The sequence below is a fragment of the Neurospora tetrasperma genome, assembly GCF_000213175.1.
Source record: "Neurospora tetrasperma FGSC 2508 unplaced genomic scaffold NEUTE1scaffold_3, whole genome shotgun sequence".
Lineage (NCBI taxonomy): Eukaryota > Fungi > Ascomycota > Sordariomycetes > Sordariales > Sordariaceae > Neurospora > Neurospora tetrasperma.
The window spans coordinates 1,747,459-1,768,616 of NW_009799101.1; the positions used below are offsets into that span (position 1 = coordinate 1,747,459).

Here is a 21,158-nt window from a genome sequence, read left to right on the forward strand (position 1 = left end):
ACCTCGTGGAATCCCAGTGACATTGGAGGGGCTTGAGGAGCCGCTGGTGATGGTGTAAAAGGTGGGGTTTCCTCTAACTTTTGGAAGGGATCGTCCCTGTTGGATAGACTTGTCGAGTTGCCCATCGCATCGTCATCGCCTTCGGGATCCAATCACGTCACGTTGGGCTCGTGTCCATGTCCAAATTTGGGGCGTCAGAAATGGCCCTCAACCCCGAGCTCCCAAAATGTAGAAATGTAACCGTCATGTCAATTTCATTTTTTCAATTCTTTTTTCAAACCGACCATTGGTATTCGGGGGAGGCTACACTACCTGGCCCCGTCATTATACCCACTGGTATACTGTGTAGGATCCCGCTTGTCGGCAGTTTAGAAAAAAAGCAGAAACCCTGTGCGTCGGAGGACACAAATGTGGTTTTCTATAGTCACCTCCAGGATCAGGGCCTATATGTCTCAGGGACAGGCAAGGGCAGAGATGTAAGAAAAGTCCCATTTTGACCGTCGCAATGAGTAAAGGGCAGTCGTCTTGGAATACCGCCTCTTCTGTAGAAGGGCAAGCTCAAAATACACCCAAAAACCAAGAAAAAAAGAAAATAGACCGTCCGTGCCACCCGCGCCAATGCAGAAACTGTATGTGCGAATCCTCATCCTCTTTTTTTTCTCTTCTCCTCGATTGCGTATCGCGATTCACCACCACCGTCCCATCCCATCATGATCCCCACATGTCATACCCCTTAAAAGCGATGGCTGCGCTGCTGCTTCGTCCTGTACGCCGTGTATCCGACATAGGCGCCTCCCACCGCAAAGAAGAAGAAGAGCGTCTTCACCAGGAACCAGGTCCAGCTACCCTCAGCTTGCTGATCCGTCACCTTCTTGCCCTTGCCGCTACCAGGGGTGGACTTGGTCGGCGGTGCGGTAGTGTAGAGGTTCCTGGCGTTGATCGAGATGATGTCGTGGTTGTCGCTAAGCTCGCCCGTCTCGGCCGTGAAGCCGAGGTAGGCCACGGGAGGAATCGTGGGCGGCTGGTTGGTCTCGAAGCAGAGGAGCCACTCGCCCTCGTTCTTGTACTGCAGCTCGAGCTTTAGGTACTTGTCCTGAAAGTGCGACAGCTTGAACTTGGTCGGCACGTTGGCGTGCCTGATACCGCGGGCCGAGCAGCCAGCCAGCTCCTGGTTCTTGCCATCCGTGTCCTTGTCGTAGGAGGTCCGTCCGTCGCCCACCATGGCCATGACGTAGGGGAAGACGACGCCGGGCCGGTTGTTCTTGTACGTGTCGAAGAAGATGCCGAGACCCTCGAACTTGTCCTGGTTGCCGAAAACAGGCCCCTCGCGCCCGCGCTCCTTGGTGAGCCACATGGCAAACCCATCGCCATAGAGCTGGTTCTTTCCGGAAATCTTGAACTCGACCTCGATTTCCCAGTTGGTTGCTGTCAAGGGCACCTTGGACCAAAGGTTGCCCATCTGCGACGGCCGGTCGGATGTGAGACGAATGTACCTTGGGAAGAAGTACCGTTAGCGATGTCTTCCTTGGCGACGTTGGACGGCTTTGTGCGGGAGCAACTCACTGGTCTGTACGGATAATGGTGTCTCCTCCAAAGTCATACCACCGACTTTGCGTGTCTGAGTCCAAGTATGGCTGTAGATTGTGAATGACACGGCGTTAGTCATGGTCGAGACAAGTCCCAAGTCCCTCGTGGGATGCGGAGAGATCATGTGCGCATACCTGGTTCAAGCTATGCGTCCTGAGCTGTTGGAAGAAAGCGTTAGTACCATGCGCAGAATGGCGCGAGGCAGAGCTTCCGGAACTCACTCCAATGCTCTTCACGTTGCCCTCTGCATCTTGCTGCACAGCACCGTGTGCCGCCGTGGCCAGCCACAAGGCCGACAGTGCCGACGTCAACAACATCATGATGCCCAGAAACCTAACCTAACGATGCGGCGGATCTGCTTTGGGAGGAGGAGGCAAGAAGGGGGAGGGGGAGGAAGAAGAAAAAGAAGAAGGGGAAGAAGAAGAAGAAAGGAGGAAGAGGAGGCGTAGCGATAGTGTTATTGTTGTTGTTGTTGTCGATTGAGGCCCGCAAGGGGGAAAATGCAGAAGAGATGGGACTGAAGAAAACGAAGGAACTGAATTGTTGGAAAAGGGGAGGGGGGAAATGAATGAGCGTGCAGAAGGTATTCAGATAATGTCGTTTCGGAACTTGAGCCGAAGTGGTGTCGCTTCGTGCCGCTGGTTTGTGGTTCTTGATGCGGTTGTTGAACCAACCACGAACTGTTAAACCTCAGGTTAGCTGGCCTTTTCGAAGCCCAGGCCGGAAACAGAGGGGGCCACCACGGCGAGACCGTGCAGCGTCTGAGAGCAGAAATCCGGGGCAACTTGGCAGTGAGCATGCGACACATCGCCTAGGTACCTACCTCTAGGTAACGATGCAACGAAGGCTGGCGGCAGTGGGAGGAGGTAATTAGTATCAGTGTTGATAACCGTACAGTAGGTACATTCCCTTCCATTCCTGGCCTTTTTGTTTATCAACAAATGGGTTGAAACAACAATGTAATTGTATACTTGATACAAAGTTAACGATCTTTTACCCTTGCTCGGCTAGATTCCAACAGAAGCTTTGCTGGACCCTTCGGCTTCTACGACAGGGATCTTGGGGGCTTGCAATCAGTGGATGATGATGAGCTACGGATTTAACATTGACAGCAAAGGGGACCTCGCAACCTCGAGCTCCTGGAAACTAAACTAAAGGCGGTTTGCCGGCCGGGAAAAGGAACACCATGCGAATGATCGATAAACGATAAGCGATCCGTGGCTGGTGCCGTGACCCACTTATTCTTCACTTTAGTGTAAGTCGGTGCACTGCACTGCAGTGTAGCGTAGTCGCCGCCACTCGAATTATCCCCAGGACAACCAACCTTCTCTTTCTGAATTATTTCACTAGTTGTATTTCAAATTGGCCAATCAATCTACCAAAGAAATTCATCATGGTGGGCTTCTCCTTTGGACTGAAAAAGGCTGCCGCCTCCTCGAAACCAGCGCCGGCCAAGAGGAAGCCCACGACCTTTGGCGGCGATGACGATGACGAAAACACGACAGTCGGTGATGGCCAGCCCAAGCCCATCGCCGCTGTTGAGATCACCGAACTGGACGGTTTCGACGACAACACGAGCACACCCCTAGAGGCAGTAGACGAGGGCCGAAAATCAAAAAAGAAATCAAAGGGACTACCACAACCACCACTGCCTATATCGGCAACAACATCATCATCATCATCAAATAAGAAAGCACCTCTTCCCGTCGCCGCCGCCGCTCAATTTGGCAACCTCTCCTCCGCCCTCGAATCGCGTAAATACGCTCAAGCTGCCGCCACCGCCGACCCCTCCATCTACGACTACGACGCCGTCTATGATTCCCTCAAGGCGCCCAAGAAGCAAGAGAAAGAAGCCGACAGCAAGGAAGGCAAGCGGCCGCGCTACTTTGATGCTTTACAAAAGGCCGCCGAGACGCGCGAGCGCGACCGGACCATCGCCGAAGAAAAAAGACTAAAACGGGAGCGCGAGGCCGAGGGGGACGCGTTTGCCGATAAAGAAAAATTCGTCACAGAGGCGTACAAGCGCCAGCAGGAAGAAAACCGACGACTGGAAGAAGAAGAAAAGAAGAGGGAGGAGGAAGAGGCCAAGAAGAACAAGAATAAGGGCTTGACGGACTTTTATAAGCAGATGCTGGAGAAGGAGGAGCAGGAGCATGCGGCCAAGATGAAGGCTGTTGAGGAGCGGGTTAAGGCTGGGCCTGGAGAAGCAGCACAGCAGAAGAATGAGGGAGAAGAAGACCCGGACACGGAAAAGTCGGCGACAGAAAGGGCAAAGGAGATTAACGCCATGGGCGGAAATGTGATTATCAATGATGACGGTGAGGTGGTCGACAAACGACAGCTGCTCAAGGGTGGTTTAAACGTGGCGCCCAAGAAGAAGGTGGAACACCAACAAGAGAAGGCTCGACAGGCCGCAAAGCCTGCTGGGGCAAGCGGACCAGCCAAGGGCGTGTTCCAGGGTGGCAGCAAGCAGGCAATGCGGGAAAGGCAGACGCGCATGCTGGAGGCTCAGCTTGAGGAGAGGCTTAAGCGGGCGAGAGAGGAGGAAGAAGAAGAGAGGAAGAAGGTTGAGCTGGTGTCCAAGAGCAGGAAGACGGAGGCGGATATCTCGAGCGCGAAGGAGCGGTACCTGGCGAGAAAGAGGGCGGCTGAGGAGGCGAAGAAGAAGGGGCTGGAGGAGGGTGGTGCGCCGTAGTTCTGTTCTTGACAGCTCGGTTTTGTTATCTTTCAAGTTGTTCATTATCAGTAGTAGTTGTTGTTGACATGAGATACCCCTTTCTTCTTGGGAACCTGGTCAGATCACATCAGTTCCCAGTAAAAGCATATGCCAGGAGACGAAAAAAATAAATGCCACTTTTCCAACGTCTATGAAAAGCACTGTGCCCCGTTCCTTTCCCTGTCTACCTATACCATTCCCTTGCCCGTGATTGCGCTGATGTTGATACACACGTACACATACGGTACGGAAAACGATGTCACCTCCATCTCCCTAACCAAACAGCCGCCGCTCGCTGATTTTTCCCTCCTTGCGTTCTTCCTTGCTTTGCGCTTCTCCAGCCTCCTGCATCTTTACATTTCCAACCCTCAGCCGTGACCGGATCCTGTGCCAATGCCCAATGCGAAGGTCTTGACACCACTGCCATCAAGAACCCTTGATATCTTCTATAATGTCCTTCAAAGAAAGGTCGTGTACGATACGGTATCGGCATCCGAATCATTCATCGCATGCCAGTCGGTAGTCGCGGCAGCAGTCGCAGTCGCACTTAGTCGAAGTCGCATTGTTTTTTTTTCTCCCTGCCCCCCCACCCTCCATGATGCTTTTTTTCGTCCCCCCCCCCCCCCCCCAAGACCCCCAAGAAGCAACTTATGTGCCTCCTAGGTACTACTCCTCTACTGGTTGCCCATCTCCTGCTGTATCCTCCGCAGATAAGTCGTGTTGACCACGTTCCACGCCGCCATGTACTTTTCGGTGCACTGGGTCACGCACGTCTTCTCGCTGTTGGAGAGGGAGGAGCCGGGCTTGGGGACGCACGAGGTAAAGCAGTTTTCGCCGATTTTCTGTTTTTCGTTGGAGGCCCGGTTAGTTGGCGGTTGGATTGCATATTTTTGGGGGGGGGGGAAAGCTGGCTTGGGAGAGAGAGAGTGGAAGGGTGTATAGGAAATCTAGGTATGTGAGGATTGGAGGGGAGGGTGGGAGACAGGAGAGAGAGGAGAGAGCAAAAGAGAGAAAACGGAAAGAGAGAGAGAGAGAGAGAGGTAGGTACGTACCTCCATCAAAGTCCGCGCATTGGCGCTCTGGGACTCGATGAGAACCTGCTTGATGATGGCCTTCTTGACGGTCTCGGAGGTTGAGTCGGACATGGTTGCGATTTTTTTTGTATAGAGTTTTGGAGTTTGAGTTTGGATTTGGGTGTGGTGGTGGTGGTGGTGGTGGTGGTTGGTTATTAAATCAGTCGCAAAGTTGCCGGAGCTAAGATGGTGACGGCTTCGATAAAGTGGCAATGATAGGTAACTTGACTGCGAACGAAGCTCCAGACGAATGCCGCAGCAAGCCAGGATCCCAGTCAGTTCGAAATGTTTATCATGTATGGAGGTGTGGCGTAAGTGGTGATTGCTTGATAAGGTGAGGCTGGTGCAAGTCGGTCATTCCCGGCAGGCAAAGTCCTGAAATGGTAGGAATAGGGGGACCCCTTTTGAGACACAACAATAACAACAATGGTTTGTTTGGTGTCGACGGCGTATGCAACGTAGTTTTATACCACCTTCGACAGTTAAACACAATTGTCACAAGAAATATCAATGACATGGCTAAGATCACGCTTAACGCTCCATGCCATATACGCCTCATGTGCTTTTAACTCCCCCACTTCCTTCACTCCCACAAACCACAGCGAAACAAGCCACCGCACCGCACCGCACAACAAGCAAGCTACAGCCTCAACTTCTTGCTTATCTTCACCAAAACAGCCCCATCACTCTCCACCCCCTTCGCATCTAAAAGATGCACAAACCGATACCCTTCCCTCAACCGATCCAGCCTCACACACGCCCACGCCGCCAACGAATCCCTTCCAATCTCATCATCCAGCACCAAGAACCTCACAAATGAGAGCTCCGGGACTACACCAGGGATATTCTCAAATTTCAGTTCTGTCTGGGCACCGAACTTCCCCTCCCAATCCGGATCGCATCCTCCCTTCACAGATTTGGTCTTGGCCTTGTACTCGCCCCCTTTTTCTTTGCCGTCCTGTGGCAGCTCGTCGGTGCCGTGTCGCTCTCCAGGCTCTTCCACGTGTAGTTCGACTTTCAGGTAAGGGCGGAAGGAGTCGATGTTGTCGTCTCCGGGGGGAAGGGGGAGCGATTGAGCAGCGAGAACATTGATGGTTAGATCCATGGTGTAGTGCTGGACGGCGTCGGCTTGGGTGTCGGAGGCCGAGGGGGAGGGGGAGGGGGACGGATTAGAGTCGGTGAGTTTGGCGCAGCGGTAGCCTAGGTAGGGTCTTGTTAGCGTTTTTGTCTTACTTAAAGAGGAGTGGACTAAGTGGACGTACCAGCAGGTTTGAGCACATAACCGCCCGTCCCAGCAAACATGCCCTCATTCAGCATCATGCCCTCATCCCAATTCTGCCAATTCAGCGCCACGATCTGGATCCCCTTTCTCCAAAACACAGCCGGATCCAAGTTCGATGACAAGATACGCATACCAGACGGGTACGCCCGCATCAGATAGTGCTTGTTATGCTCGAAGAGCGCGCTACGACTCTCCTTGTGAACATCCATCACGCCACTCTCCGACAGCGAAAAGATGTGCGTCGGCATGTTGGCCTCGGGCTGCATCAGGCTTTTAAACGACACGCCGCGCGTGTAGATGCCCATCTTGCTCAAACTCCAGATAACCTTGGACGGTTTCTTCGCCCGCTGCTTCGGTTGACCCGCTTCTTCTGGAAGTCCTCCAGAAGCCGCGGCGGCGGTGTTGTCCAGCTCCTCGGGGGTCGTCGAGCCCGTCGAGCCCCCTTCATTGTTGGGTGGAGCGTACTTGACCTTCACGAGGATTTTTCCGCGCAGCTCTTCGGGAGTGGGAAGATATTTGGCATCCTCCTCCGGCTCAGGAAGAAGCAGGTCTCCCCAGATCTGCCTCATAATGTCAACCATCCTCTCCTGCTGCTCAGCGCTGCAGTGCACCTCGAGACTGACGATCAGGGGCAAGTCGGTTGTGGCAAAACCGTAGTCCTTGATAGCCTCGCACACGTCTCGGAAGGTGATGTCTTTAGTTAGCGTGTACCCGTGCAGGACTCGCGGCTCTTTGGTGCTCTTCCTACTGAGAGTTTGGAATAAAGAGGCAGAGCCGCCGCTCTTGCTCCTCTCCAAGGGGTTCGTTTCGGCTGATAGTCCTACCGGGGCGGCCTCAGTGGTTGTTGCTGCTGCCGGCGGCGGCGGCGTTCTTGTGGTGGGCTCCGGAACTTTCTTGTCCTTGGACTTCTTCCTTCCACCAAGAAAGCTAGGCAGCTTACTCTTCGCTTTCCTCTTCAACTTGCTCGCTGTTCCCTCCTCACCACTGCCATAGGCATCATCGCTGGAGCTGGAACTGCTCGAAGTCACAGACTCGGCGTCACCATCGTCATCCTCCGACTCGGAGTCCGAGCCATCCCAGACGTCCACCTCGATGCAGCGGCACCCGCGCAACAAAACGTTCCTGTAGGCATCGACGCTCGACTCGCTGGAGAGCTGATTACCTGTCAGATAAGTGTTGTGGCTGGAACTGATGAAGTAGCTTGAGAGCGGGTAACTGAGGTCCTGGGAACGCGGAGGCGCAATCGAGTTGGCGGCTGAAGATGTGATGTACTGAAAAAAGCTCTCGTAGTCCCAGTCCTGATGAAGCGGGAAGTCTCGAGCCAGCTCGGCCTCGTCGTCGCCTTGACAGCACCTGAGCCAGACGGAAACGTCCTCCTGGCGCCAGGCCTTGGTCACGGTGTCGGCGTGTGCGCTGTAGATGCGTTGTAAATGAGCCGCAACGCCGGGGCTCAGTGTCTTTATCTTCTGCTCGGCACCAGATAAGCCACCGCCTCCTTGGTGAGCTCCATCGGGGAGATATGGCGTGCCACGGACAGCTGCTGGCATGTTGAATACAAGACGATGCGTAAAATGTGAGCCCGAGACAATGACCGAGAGGAAAGGGTGTAAAGGCTGTGTCTGTACGATGATACAAAGTAAGAAGAGGTGATACAAGAGGCAGCCAAAGAGCCAACAAACAGGCCAGACCTAGCTCACAATTCAGGGGACTCGGCGACCCCACTTGAAGCTGTTGATGGCTGGTAAAGTTGTTATTTGGCGTTTGATGGTGTCTGACCGCTTAAATATTCGAAGTTCGGGACTGGAGATGGGTATTAAGTTCTCTTTGGGATTGAGAACACAGGGATGAAAAAGAGGATTAGGTGGTGGTTGGGTATGAATGACGCTCAACAGCTTGCTCTTCGGGCTCCGGTTCATCACGATCCATCAACACATTGCTAGGTGCTAGCTGCGCCTTCTCCCGTCTCCCGTTGCCGTAGAAGCTCTTGGACCCTTGGCTGCGTTTCGTCACCCCACAGGACAGGACAGGACCCTTCCGTCTGATTGACCAGTGGGGACATCCCCTAGCCGTCAGATCGAACAGCGACACAGCGTTAGTGGTCTAGGTCAGGGGTGTTTGGACACGGACCTCGGCTTCGTCTCAACTTGGCGTGGAAACTTGGTTTGAAGTCAGACAGACAAAGGAACGATATTTGTCGAGTCTCCCAAATAAAGACCAAGTACTATGAATGCTTACTTTCCCCCCAGAACCTCCTGGTTCCCGTCCGATTCTGGTGTGCCTTGAGGCGCTTGCACTCCAGACAATAGTTCAGATCTAGGTACATCAATCAGACATCATATGATACAGATACGATTGAGGCGACAGTCCAATGGACTCTTAATCTTACAATTTCCATCGTGGTGTTTATACACCGGCCTTCTAAACAAGGGCCTGACCCATAAACATGCTCTCCTTAACCTCAGCAACGACATCCCTCCTATCATCCTTGCCCACCAACACGATACCCCTACCACGACGGTTCATGCGACCAGCGCGGCCCAGCCTGTGGATGAAGTCGATAGTCGTATGCGGCACATCGTACAACACCACATAGCGCACGGCGAGGGTATCGATACCTCTAGACGCCAGATCCGTCGCCACAATGACCTTGGTATTCGGCAGATGCCTCCTGGTAGGGCTGCTGCTCACGGCACCACCGGCTTTGCCTCCTTCAGCAGCAGCGGCAGCATCCTCAGCAGGCCTGCTGATCTTCATTGGCTCGTTCGACGTAAAAGACGCCAGCATCTCCGACTTGCGGTGCTCCTCCGTGTCACGGTGAAGAGCGATGGCGTCGATGCCCTTGGACACAAGGTAATCGGCCACCTGCTGGGTGGTCTCGCGCTCGTTGACAAAGACCATGATGCGCTTAACGTCGATCTCGCTCTTGGGGCCCTCGTGCTTGGCGGCCTCCTTGCCGATGGACCAGATGGCGTCGGCGCAGGCGAGCATCTTGTTGTTGCGATACGGGTCCTTGGACACGTCGATCACGCCGAGCTGGACACGGCGGGGAATGGCGTGCAAGTTGGGAGTGGTGATGCGGTTGATGTAGGGGAATTGCTCCTCCATGTAGGTGTCCAGGCGGCGAGGGATGGTGGCCGAGCAGAGGATGAGCTGCTTGAGCGAGGGCATGGCGCGGTCCACGATGCTGGTGGTGTCGCCCGAGAAACTGCGGTCGAGCAGGGAGTCGGCCTCATCAATGACGAGGTGGCTCACGCGGGACAAAACGTTGGGATCCGACTTGGCGATGGTGGCGAGCAGGTGAGGGGTCGAAACAATCATGTCCACGCCGATGGGGCTGTACAGGTTGCGCTGGTTTCTGAGCGGGCTGATGCTGGCGGACAGAGGTCGTACCTTGAATTTGGTGTAGTGAGCGAGCTTCTTGGCAACGCTGGTGACCTGGTCGACCAGCTCGGCCGTAGGCACCAGGACAACCACACGAGGCCGGGCTGTGTTGGGGTGAGGCTCGAACTTCTCAATCCACTCGGACACCGGGGCCCCTCCACGTCGTTCCTTCTCAGCCGCCAGACGCTCGTTGTATGAGGCGACCAACTCATCATCAGCATCGCCCTTCTTTATAGCGTTGACCGCGGGAACCAGATATGCCAACGTCTTGCCAGATCCCGTCTCGGCAGCCAAAAGGAACTCCTCCCTGCCGTTGTCCGATTTTGGTCGCCTTGGCTTCCTTCCCATCGGCTGCCCTAGCAGAGCCGGGATAGCCAATCTCTGTACGGGCGTGGGCTTGATCTCCGTCATGCCTTTGAGTGCCTCCTGCGCAATAGCCTCCTTCACCACCGGCAGCAGGTCGAACTGGTCGAAAGCCTGGATTTCCTGCATCCGTTCCTTGATACTTGTTCTTTGTCCGTAGCTGATGGTTGCGAGCGCGCGTTGCATCTTCAGTGCCTTTTGTCCCTTGGTATTCTTGTCCCTTTTGTCTCTCCTGCTGTCCTCCTCTACCGGTTTCGGTTTGGGTGCTTTGCGCGGGTCGATGTTTGCAACTCGTCGGTTCATGCCCGCCCAGGGGCCATCAGGTTTGTTCCGGGGCTTCTTGTTGCCCTCGCCGGGGCCTCGTACTGGCGGTGGTCGGGCAACACGATCGGACAACACCATGCGCGAAGGGCGCTGCTCGCGCCGTGTCGAAAACGTTCTCTGGCCGGCCCATGGTTCGAGGCTTGCTCTTGCTGACGTCGACGTGGTTGTCGTTGCGGCCGAGCGGCAGATGAGGCACACCGAGTCCCTCGCTGTCTTCCACATTATGTTGAGATTCCCGTACGCCGACGGGGTGTGGTGTCGAGAGATGCTGTTCCGTCGTCGTCAAAATTTTTGGCAGGCGAATTTCGTAATGTGTTCGCCCCAACCTTCTCCAAAAGTTGATAGAGTGAGGGGCAAGCGCTAACAAACCGGTGGTGCTTATCGGCAATCTCAGGACTGCTGGAATGTTCTGCCACTGTTCACCACCTGTAGGGGTCTCTGCTTAGCGTTGTGCTTCAGGGGCCTCTTCACCACCATGTCCCTGTAAAACTCCATGCCATTGTACACTAAATTCATCATGGGGATGCACTCACTCTCGAGGAAGCATGGAATCACATCACAAATTCATGACAAGGAACTCAAGAGCTGAGTACTACTTATTGTATGGATATTGACTATAGGGAATAACAAAACTTAACAATGTACTAGGTCGTCCTCTTCCTTCTTCTTTTCTTTCTTTTTTTTTTGGTTTTTCTTTTCGTTCAAAACAATCTCAAGAGGCCTTGTCGTGTCTCTGCCAACACAACTTGAACTCCGAGTACCATAGCTAATGGCATACTGTATCCATGTCTCATGTTCTTCGTAACCCATATGCACCCAATAACACCTCCCTGCATAAAACACATGGCTAATTCATTCAATAGCAGCGCTTCTAGCTGCATTGGCCTTGATCCTCCACCATCCGACCCCCATGGCGACGGCGGCGGTGCCTGCTGCCAACAGCCTAAAGCAACACAGAGTCAATCGATAATCTGAAGAAAGGTTATCGTCTGAGCCCAGTGTATGCCTTACGTCTGTCTTTTACGGTTGCCCGCAATTCGGCTCAGGATACCGCCGATGAAGTCCACAATGATCAACTTGCAGAAGGTGGTGAACCATCCGCTCTTGGGGTCCTGCTTGATGACTGGAGCATCGCTGGGCGGTGGCGAGCTGGCCTGTGTTCCCTGTCCGCCTCTCTTTCTGACCGTGTTGGCGTTGTCAGTGTCTGCGCCTGTTGCTGTGGCCGATGCCTCGGCCTCGCTACGGACATCAGCACCGGTAGCATCTGAGGCGGCAACGGGCTCATCGGTGCTCTGCTGAGCATCGGGTTGAGATGACTTGGAGCGTTCGGTGGTTTCCGCGACAACCTCTGGGCTGGGAAGGAGGCCATTCGTGGGCTTGGAATCCTTAGGTGCTTGTTCTTCCTGGGCGATAGGTTCAACAGGCGCCTCGACCGAGACAGTATGTGCTGAGACTTCAGGGATATCAAGTGCTTGAGGCTCCAGCATCTTGGTGGTCAGATCTTCGGTGTGCTCTGTCTTCTTCGGCGAGTCAGGGCTTAGAGAGATTCCTTCATCCTCAACAACCGCCCGAGGTGTAGCCTCCCTAGGTGTAGTTTCGTTTGACGCCGCGGTCTTGTGGGGAGGCGAAAGCTGAACCGCAGAGGTTTCCTCTTCTTTGCTGTTGGTCGGCTCATCGCTCTCAGAAATCGATTGCAGCGACAAGGCCGACGACTGAGCCGAGCTGACGGAGACGCGAGGTGAATGGGGGACTTCTAACCTCTTCGCGGCGCGGGGAATTACGCTTGCTCCGAGAGCGGCGTCGTGAGACACTTCCGATTCCCTTCGTGAATTGGAAGAGCCGATGATAGGTGATGGGGCGTCCTCGATAATAACCTGGTCCTCCTCGAGACCGGTCTCAAGCTTCCGAACAGTATCGATGATCTCGTCGCGGTTGGATGGGAAGCGTTCTAGGGTGGGATCGTTAATATCGATATTCTCCTCGTCAAGCGGTATTTCCTTTCGGATCTCGTTGTCCTTGTCCATGTCCTCGGATACAATCGTGATCGAAGGTTCTTCGCCGTACATACCGGCGCACTCATGTGAGAACAGAGCTGGATTATGGGAGCCGTCCTCGGCGGGTGTAGGAATTTCGGACTTGTCAGTCTCCGTGGCCTGTTTGTGGCGTTAGCTCACTGTGAATCATGCAAAGCATTACGAGACCATTCTCACCTCAGTGTCCAGATATTTCGCGCTATCAGCGACTTCCGCAGCAGTGTCCGCAACTTCGGTAATGGGCGTGGCAGACAGGCGACGGAAACCAGTCTTTCCGGCCTCTTCATCGGAGACACGATCCTCAGGTGTTCCTTCGTCAAGGAGTGCAGCAGAATCAGCGACTTCCGCCGCAGTCCTGGCAAAGTTTGGCGTGGCAGCACCAGACTGCGACTCGGTAACAGGTTCGGAGCGGGCAAGGATCTCCTTGGCCGCATTAGCGACAGGCTCGGACTGCTCAGCAGGCACGTTGGCCGCCTCCTCTTCTACAGTAGCGGCCTCTTCAGTAGGTGCAGTCTCATCAACAGTAGTCTCCTCGACAGGCTCAGTCTTCTCAACATGGGCGGGCTCCTCAGCATCGGTCGCCTGGGCGACCTCAGCATAGGTAGCCTGGACGGGTTCAGCCTCCTTGGCGGGAGTTACCTCCTCAACTGCAGCGGTCTCAGCAGGGGCAGCATCAAGAGCAGGAGCAGTTTCTTCGGTCGAAGCGGCCTTTTCAGCAGGGAGCTCTTCAGAGACAGGGGCGGCCTCCAGAGGAGCCTCCTTGACAGGAGCATCCTCAGAGGCATGAGTAGACTCCTCAACAGGCGCAGCCTCCTCAACATGGGTAGCCTCAGTGACAGGAGTAGTCTCTTCGGCGGGGGTAGCCTCGGCAGTAAGAGCGGCTTCTTCGACGACATCAGCAGGGATCTCAGAGGGAGCAGCTTCTTCAGCAGAGTTGGTTGCATCGACGGAAGCATTCTCCTCAGATAGAGAAGTAGCCTTCTCAACCGGAGCGTCGTCCTCGACTGGGGCGGCCTTCTCAACGGGAGCAACATCGACAGCAGGAGAAGTCTCTTCAGCAGGAGCAGCTTCGGTCGCCGGAGCAGTCTCCTCGGCCTGAGGAGCCTCAGCTTCCGGAGCAGCCTCAGTAACCTCTGGAGAAGTCTCGGCTTCTAGAGCTTCGTGAGCCACAGCTGCGTAGGTCTTGGCATGAGTCTCATCCTCATCAGCCTTCTCCGGCGCAACCTCCTCTGAAGTGGCCTCACCGGTTGCTGTTGTCTCCTCGGAAGCAGATTCCTTGGTAGGCTGTTCCTCTTGAGCAGTCTCCTCAACGGCATGTTCCTCCGCATCCTCCGCATCCTCCTCCTGAGTGGGCTCCTCCTCCTTGGACGCCTCCATTGGATGAGTCTCGTCCTTGAGATCGGTCTCGTGAGGAGTGGTGTCATCCTTCACGTCGACTTCGTCCTTGGTAGCAGCAACTTCAGGGGCATCCTCAGTGACATCCTCTTGGGTTGTCTGCTGAGTATATTCCTCAGGGGTTGTCTGTTGGGTGATCTCTTCCTGGGTAGTCTGTTGAGTGACCTCATCGTCGGTTTGGGTATCTTGGTAAGCGGTTTCCTCCTGGGTGGCCTTGTCTCTGGTATCGTCCTCGTGGGCAGGCTCTTCCGAAGTCTCCTTGGTGGCCTTCTCTTCGGTGGCCTTTTCCGGACTGGCGTCTTCGTGAACAGTCTCCTCCTCAGCAGGCTTCTCTTCCGAAGGCTGTTCGTCGGTGGTCTTCAAGGTGTCCTCCTGAACTTTAGCCTCATGAGTGAGGGGCGCAGAGTCCTCCTTCTCCACTTCCGCCAGAGAGGCCTCATCCTTCGATACGGTCTCATTTTCTGGAAGGTGGTCTTCACTCTCGTTCACCTCCTCCTTAGACTCGGCGGTCTCTTGCAAGTCGGATTCCTTGGCAAGAGTATCCTCCTTCAGGGTTGTCTCAGCCTCGGAGGTGGTCTCAGCCTCGGGAGCAGCGGAAACAGCCTCCTCAGCTGGAGCGGCTTCCTCTCGTGTCTCGACTTGCGAGGTGCTCTCCTCCTGAACATCAGTCTTCTCAACGGGCAATTCCGCGTCGACCTCAGCTTCCTTCTTGTGCGCAGCGTCTACAATGGTAGTCTCCTCGGGCTTAGACTCTTCCTTTTCAACGGCAGGCTCGGCAGAGGTTTCCTCCTCTGTGGCAAGGGACTCCTTGGGCGCCGACTCGGCCTCTGGAGCAGTCTCGTGGGCGGGGACCTCCTCCGTCGGGACCGCCTCATGCTGTTGAGAGTCCTCGAGCTTCGAGCTGGTCTCCTCAACATCGGTTGCTGTCTTGACCTTGGTCTCCTCTGGGGTGGCCTCCTCCTCCTTGGAAGGTGTCTCAGTGGATGAAGTTTCAACGGGCGCAACGTTGCTCTCCGTGGAATCTTTTGTCTTGGTCTTGTCCTCTTGCTCTGAGAGAGCTTCATCCTTCAAGGTAGCCTCAGTAGTTGAAGGGACTTCAGCCTTGGTTTCAGTGTGAGCCTCCGACGTGGTCTCGTCTTTTGCCGCAGTGTCGTCCTTCACGGCAACATCATCACTGGAGGAAGTATCCTTTGCGGCAGAGATGTCGACAGTGGTTTCCTCTTCAACCTTGAGAACAACATCGTGCGGCGGGTCATTGTTTGTCTCGGAGACCACGGTAACCTTTGTAGCAGTGTCGGTTTCTTGGGGAGCTTCAACCTCGGGAGCAGTCTCCACCTTCAAAGCTTCCTTGATCTCCGAAGCATCCGCATGATGTTGGGTAGTTCCATTTGTCTGAGGCGCATTCTCCTCTGAGGTCGCCTCGTCCGTGGGGAGGTCGGGCTTGGGTTCCTCCCTAGATACGGTTTACAGGTTAGTAGCTGATGCTGACGACCAAGAACATGATGGTCTTCCACTTACTTTGGCGGGTGTTGGAACTCCAACTCGTTGTTTCTGAAACCAGAACTGTCCGTGACGGTAGGCGCGCCTTCGTCAAGGACCCACCAATCGCCCAAGCCGATGCGGAACTTGTAGACCACCTTGGATCCGGGTTCGCCCGAGATTTCCTTGGTGAAGACATGCTCTCCGTCAGCACCAGTGGTGCAGACCATCTCCTGGGGTTGCCATTCTGGCTCAGAGAAAGAACCAGCAATGAAGAGTGGCGGCTGAGTGCCGGGTGACCGGAATGTAATGGTCGTAGACACCTTGGTGGAAGCCATGGTTTAGACTTGTTGGTTTCGGTAGATAGAAAGTGTGGGGAGTTGAAGTGTAAGATGAGACTATTGGGTCATTGGCCCGGACGCCCAAATGCTGTGCACCGATGAAAAAATAAAGTGATAGCTCGTGAAAGAGCGCTCTAGGGTAGCTTTGTAGGTTGGCGGTGATGCGACGTTAGCTGCTGGTTCGTAGCTTGAGTCGCACAGGCAGCTGCTCGAATCACGGTGATCAGTAACGCGCGTCTAGTTATTGTGCTTGTCGCGTTCTAGGCTCTTGATCGCTTACGGCAACCATGTAGACAAGCGAAGTCAAGGAGTGGATCTTGAACAGTGGAGAGAGAGTGGTGAGGGGAATGGATTGGAAGCGAAGGTGGCCGCAACACACTCGGAAGAACAGAAGCTCGAACGAAGCTCTCTCCCTCCTCCATGTTGGTTGCTTAGGTGGGCTGGTGATTGACGGGATGTGCTTGTGTGCTGGAGTGAGGTGCGGGGTTTGGGGTTCTGGGTACCTTGAGTTAACTTGGTTGTCTCTCTTCAGAGTGTCTGTCGTAAGCTCAGCCTCGACCAGAAATTGTGACGGCTAGAAAAGCAAAGAGTCAGATACAGCGAGCGATACGCGACGGCAAGACGATGGCAGCGTCGAGCAGTGGTTTGCAGAAAGATGTGGGATGGATGTTTGCCAGCGAAATTGTGCAGGTCGAGCAGCTGCTGCTGGTTGGGAAAAATGGAGGGGGTGAAGAAATCGGACGGACAACTCACCACTGGAGCCGATCTCGAGGCAGTCGGGGTTATTTAGGCAGGCAGACCGGATCCAAGATAAGGGCCTGAATTTCTTGGGTGGTATTGGTTGTGGATAGGAGGAATGGAAACCGTTGTTTTGTATGGATACTTACCTACCTAGTGGTGTGTGTGTGCTGTGCTCGACTGCGAGGTGCGGTGCGTGCTTGGATGCAGGAAGTGGTGCAGTCTTTTGGTGCAGTGGTGGTGGTGGTGTTCAAGTGCAGTGCCCTACTGTGAAGCCCCTCACTCGCAGCCCAGGATCATGACACGCGGGGAATCAGATGGAAATGCCCGGCCTGGTCGAGGCAGGTGGATGGGGGACCTTGGGAGGCAGAGTTGGGCTGCAAACTAACCAGAGAAGTGGAAATTGCCCTCTTCAAGTCTGTTTTGTTTTACCTCATACGAGTCTGTGATATGGCTCATGGCCCGGGATGGTTTTCAGTCACTTGTTTATCCTCAAGGTAGGAACTAACTGTCGCAGGGGTGCAACCTACTATCACGCGATTCATCTACGAAAATAGCAGCATCCCATGGATTCGATGGTTGTTTATCAACTAACCTCTACCGTAGAAACTCGCGCAATTGGCAAAACCAAATCCCTCTTTGAGCGCCCGACAGGAAGCACAGGAAGCAGCATACTCCTTCCTGTACATATGTCCGCTCAGTTAGTGAAGGCTCTAAAAAACTAGCCAACACTATCCTGCCTGCGTTCCAAAGTACAGGCTCGGACTCGAGCACTACAGATCATGCTGTACTATGCCCCAAAAACCTCTTTTTGTGGCATTTTGGTTTTGCCAATTGCGCGAGTTTCTATGGTACCTACCTCTATCACGAACAGACGGGAGGGAATGGAGGTTCCCGCCTTGACCGGTGCAGACAAGGGAAGGCGGCTAGGTAGGTGGCTGTACTATGCAGTAGGTACCTAGGTAAACGGAAATACGGCAGTGGCAGCTTCATAGATCACTAGACATATAGTACATACTGCACTGCTAGCGCCGCGCCGTACAACTGTCCCGAAGTGCAGATCCAGAAAGAGGAATGAAAAGAAAAACATACAACCACCTTCCCGTCGTCGGTCTCTTGTCAACGGTTCATCGTCGTCCCCAAATCATGCACTACGTACTGGCAGCTCACAGCATTAATGTCGTAATCAAGACCGCAACCGTCCTGACATGGATGTGTGCCCTGCTTCAGCTGCATTATACGTCCCGATACAGAGGTACCCTTGCTTCCAGTTGTGAACGCTGCCACCAAATTTAAACGAACTGAAAGCGCGAAGCTGCAGCCTTTTTGCAGTGTAACGTGTGTAGTGTACCTACTACACACAGCACAACCTTCCTATCCTCGGGCTTGCGGTTCAAGGTGGCAAGTGGTGGTGCCACAATATTCACGCGAACGAGGACGGGTAAGGTCAGAAACACCTACCGAATTGCAATTGGTTTGCACCTGACTCTTTGCACGTCGGGGCGATTGATAGGCTGATGAAATTCTTGGTTGAAGGGCACACCGCAAGATGGCTTTCAAAACTATCTTCAACAACCTCAAATTTTTAGCTGCACTCGAGCCGCACTGCCGCACAGATTCCTTGCCTGCAGCTCTTCACGTCTTGTGATTTGCCGAATGGTGATGCAGAAATGCAAAGAAAGACGCTATGAAAAGTCCAGATGCTCAACTGACAAAAGCAAGAGCTCTTGGCTTGTCACAACGTCAACCGCGGTACCGGGCGCTAAACGCACGGGCTCTCGAGGTGCAGATCCCCCGCATTGAAGGTGGATCCGACCTTTGCCTGGCTGGCGTCATGGACCTCACCTTAAGTGGTCGACTTAGGCATATAGGGCGGTGAGTGCTGGCGCAAAGCGTTGTGCCTTTGATGACCGCCTTTGATGTGACGCCTCCTCGGTTCACATGCCACCCTTGCTTATCGCAGTGAGGTTGTTCACTGATAAGAACCATAATTCTGATCGAATCTCAAGCCTTCACCAGGACTCGGCATCAAGGTCCACGGACGCAGAGGACCCCATCATTAGGTATTTTCCAACTGCCAATTCACGTACAAGTGGATTGCCTTTCCTAACCTTTCCATTCCTACGACCAGTACTTATCAACTTCGCAACCAGATCGTCTGACAAATCAACAACCACCCGGCGACGAACATTTCGAAAATATCCAACCACCCCAATTCGAAAAATCGAATTGCTCGCCAATTCCGAAAACCAAACAACAAATCAACTTACCCAAAATCACCTACTGGATTCATCACTTACCTTGCCGTGGTCCATTCGCAACGACATCGACGGCGCACTCAACAACCACCACCCAACAATTGACTTGTAACCACGCTTTTGGTCGACATGTCGGTTTTCCTACCCCCCGAGACCATCACGGTCAAGCGGCGCAAGCGTGGCGCCGAAGATGCGCCTGTCGACTTCCTGAGTTAGCCGTCTCTGACAAGTTCTTGACAATTCCTGGTTGCAATGCTAACAATTGGAATCAGGGGTCGAGGGCAGCAAGCGTTCGCGAAATGGAGAAGGCAGCTGGGTGTACCGGCTCAAACAAGCCACGGACATCGTAGCCCCGCAGCCAACCGTACCGACCATTCAGACAACGAAAGAAGGCGATGAGAAGAGGCGCATCATCAAGCCTCTTCCCCGTCCGAGATCGCAAAGGATGACACCCCAGCCCGGCGCCTCGCCAATCATCGAGCCAACATCTACGTCCCAGACAACCAAAGCGACCGAGCCTACTCTTCGACGATTCCACCTCTCCAAAACCATTGTATCGCAAGCCTCAACATCAGGGCCCGTCTCCAAGAAGCGCGCCAGCACCGTCATCTTCGTCGAGCGCAATTCGAAGCGAAAGTCTCTCCACGAGAACCAGACTCTTGAGCAGTCGAGATCAGTGAACGCCCACAATGGCCCTGCCGCTGTTCAGCCCAAGCCGTCGACCGGCTACACCTACCAGGAGCCTCCTCCAGCCGATCCCAATGACACCGGGGTGAAGCGATCATACAAGCGACCCGGTACGAGACGCTTTCAGCCCTCGGCCGAGTCGAAGCCTGGATCAACCCACCCTGCTCTCCCCCCCTCGCTGGTCAATCGCAATGTCAACGTCGACATGGATCAGCTCGCCCAGGAAATGGACGCCTACACACTCAGCGCAATCACTAGCCATCTGAGCAAGTTGGATGAGGCAAGTGCCAAGGCTGCGGAGAGGAAAGCCAAGTTCAAGCCCAAGGCTCCCGCGCTGAGATACGCACAACGACACCCGGAGGCTGCGGCTGCGGCTGCTCGCACTAAGGAGGTGGCCCCTCAGGCTACTGCTGCTGCTGCTGCGGCGCCAATGGACGATGATATGGACATTGAGATGCTCGACACCTCCGACGATGACGACTACGTCGTTGAGGAATACTACCGCGTGCCCGCCAGCCGGCTCAACGAGGAAGAGGTGGCGGCCACCCAGGTCGGTCTGTTGGTGTTCGATTCCGAGCCCGACAAGATTGACTTCTTCTTTGGTGCGGAGGAGGATGACGAGTTTGAGTTTCCGGAGGATGAAGACGATGAGAACCGTATGTTATGCTTTTTCCTCCTTCCCTGCTTTCCCCCCCTCTCTCTCTGTTCGGTAAAGGAAACTAACACCAACCACAAACAGACGAAAACTACTACGCAGCCGACTATCCCGACGAAGATCTCGAATGGGACGACGAACTTGACCGCAACCCGTACGAGTACGTGACAGGTAACGCCTCCGACAGGGAGGAGTTTGATGCGGAGCTGGATGACAACGATGACGATGACTTTGTCAACGCAGACGAGAGGTTCATGGATCATGTCTGGCAGACGAGTAATGAGATGGCGGATATGGTTGCATATGCGAGAGGGTACGACGGTGATAGACCGGAGCCTGCGGTGGCTGGGTTCCCGAGGGGGTTTCCTTATGAATAGGATTGATAGGGATAATGGCTCTTGGGGAGTTGGGCAGTGGGTTAAGGACACCGGGGTAGAGGGGAGAGCGGAGGTGGGACATAAATTGGCAGTCATCGCTATGAGCATGTATACCTGCTGATGTGGATTACATGATTATAGGTAGTTATTATACCCCATAGTCTCAAGGACCGTCGCACAACAAGACGGACTGGGCTGGGTGGTAGTCGTGTCATGAAAGCACAGCACAGCGCAGCAAAGTAGATAGAGTCTGCTTCTTCAAAGCTCTCTTCCTATTACTTTAAAGTTATGGTACAGAGTACTTCCTTTGCTCTGACTTTGGATCTGATGTGAAGTGATTATGTGCATTGATCAACAAAGAGTGTTTAAATGGAACAGGACGAATGCCTTTGAGTAAAATTTCAGAGACATGGAATAACTTTGAGTACGAATGTCCTGAATGGAAACCGATAAAACTTGTCAAATAACT

The 21,158-nt window shown here is 54.1% G+C and overlaps 7 protein-coding genes across 7 annotated transcripts; 2 read left to right on the forward strand and 5 right to left on the reverse strand.

Annotated features, from left to right (window-relative positions):
- Positions 1-467: 467 nt before the first annotated feature.
- On the reverse strand, positions 468-2,140 carry NEUTE1DRAFT_81398 (uncharacterized protein; the record flags this gene model as incomplete). Its single annotated transcript, XM_009852446.1, has 4 exons — positions 468-1,493; positions 1,564-1,634; positions 1,722-1,745; positions 1,809-2,140. 4 exons carry the CDS (start codon positions 1,905-1,907, stop codon positions 734-736), a joined length of 954 nt encoding a protein of 317 aa, XP_009850748.1.
- Positions 2,141-2,941: 801 nt separating this feature from the next.
- Positions 2,942-4,372, forward strand: NEUTE1DRAFT_81400 (uncharacterized protein; the record flags this gene model as incomplete). Its single annotated transcript, XM_009852447.1, has 1 exon — positions 2,942-4,372. One exon carries the CDS (start codon positions 2,981-2,983, stop codon positions 4,280-4,282), a length of 1,302 nt encoding a protein of 433 aa, XP_009850749.1.
- A 599-nt stretch (positions 4,373-4,971) lies between these two features.
- NEUTE1DRAFT_94797 (uncharacterized protein) lies at positions 4,972-5,491 on the reverse strand (the record flags this gene model as incomplete). Its single annotated transcript, XM_009852448.1, has 2 exons — positions 4,972-5,145; positions 5,356-5,491. 2 exons carry the CDS (start codon positions 5,446-5,448, stop codon positions 4,978-4,980), a joined length of 261 nt encoding a protein of 86 aa, XP_009850750.1.
- A 361-nt stretch (positions 5,492-5,852) lies between these two features.
- NEUTE1DRAFT_62725 (phospholipase C) lies at positions 5,853-8,205 on the reverse strand (the record flags this gene model as incomplete). Its single annotated transcript, XM_009852449.1, has 2 exons — positions 5,853-6,576; positions 6,639-8,205. 2 exons carry the CDS (start codon positions 8,203-8,205, stop codon positions 6,017-6,019), a joined length of 2,127 nt encoding a protein of 708 aa, XP_009850751.1.
- Positions 8,206-8,824: 619 nt separating this feature from the next.
- On the reverse strand, positions 8,825-11,063 carry NEUTE1DRAFT_129546 (ATP-dependent RNA helicase mrh-4, mitochondrial; the record flags this gene model as incomplete). The annotated part of the gene is made up of 1 exon (XM_009852450.1): positions 8,825-11,063. One exon carries the CDS (start codon positions 10,946-10,948, stop codon positions 9,077-9,079), a length of 1,872 nt encoding a protein of 623 aa, XP_009850752.1.
- A 147-nt stretch (positions 11,064-11,210) lies between these two features.
- NEUTE1DRAFT_122040 (uncharacterized protein) lies at positions 11,211-15,971 on the reverse strand (the record flags this gene model as incomplete). Its single annotated transcript, XM_009852451.1, has 4 exons — positions 11,211-11,669; positions 11,738-12,879; positions 12,937-15,607; positions 15,673-15,971. 4 exons carry the CDS (start codon positions 15,969-15,971, stop codon positions 11,579-11,581), a joined length of 4,203 nt encoding a protein of 1,400 aa, XP_009850753.1.
- A 3,128-nt stretch (positions 15,972-19,099) lies between these two features.
- On the forward strand, positions 19,100-20,689 carry NEUTE1DRAFT_100558 (uncharacterized protein; the record flags this gene model as incomplete). Its single annotated transcript, XM_009852452.1, has 3 exons — positions 19,100-19,181; positions 19,243-20,313; positions 20,397-20,689. 3 exons carry the CDS (start codon positions 19,100-19,102, stop codon positions 20,687-20,689), a joined length of 1,446 nt encoding a protein of 481 aa, XP_009850754.1.
- Between the last annotated feature and the right edge of the window lie 469 nt (positions 20,690-21,158).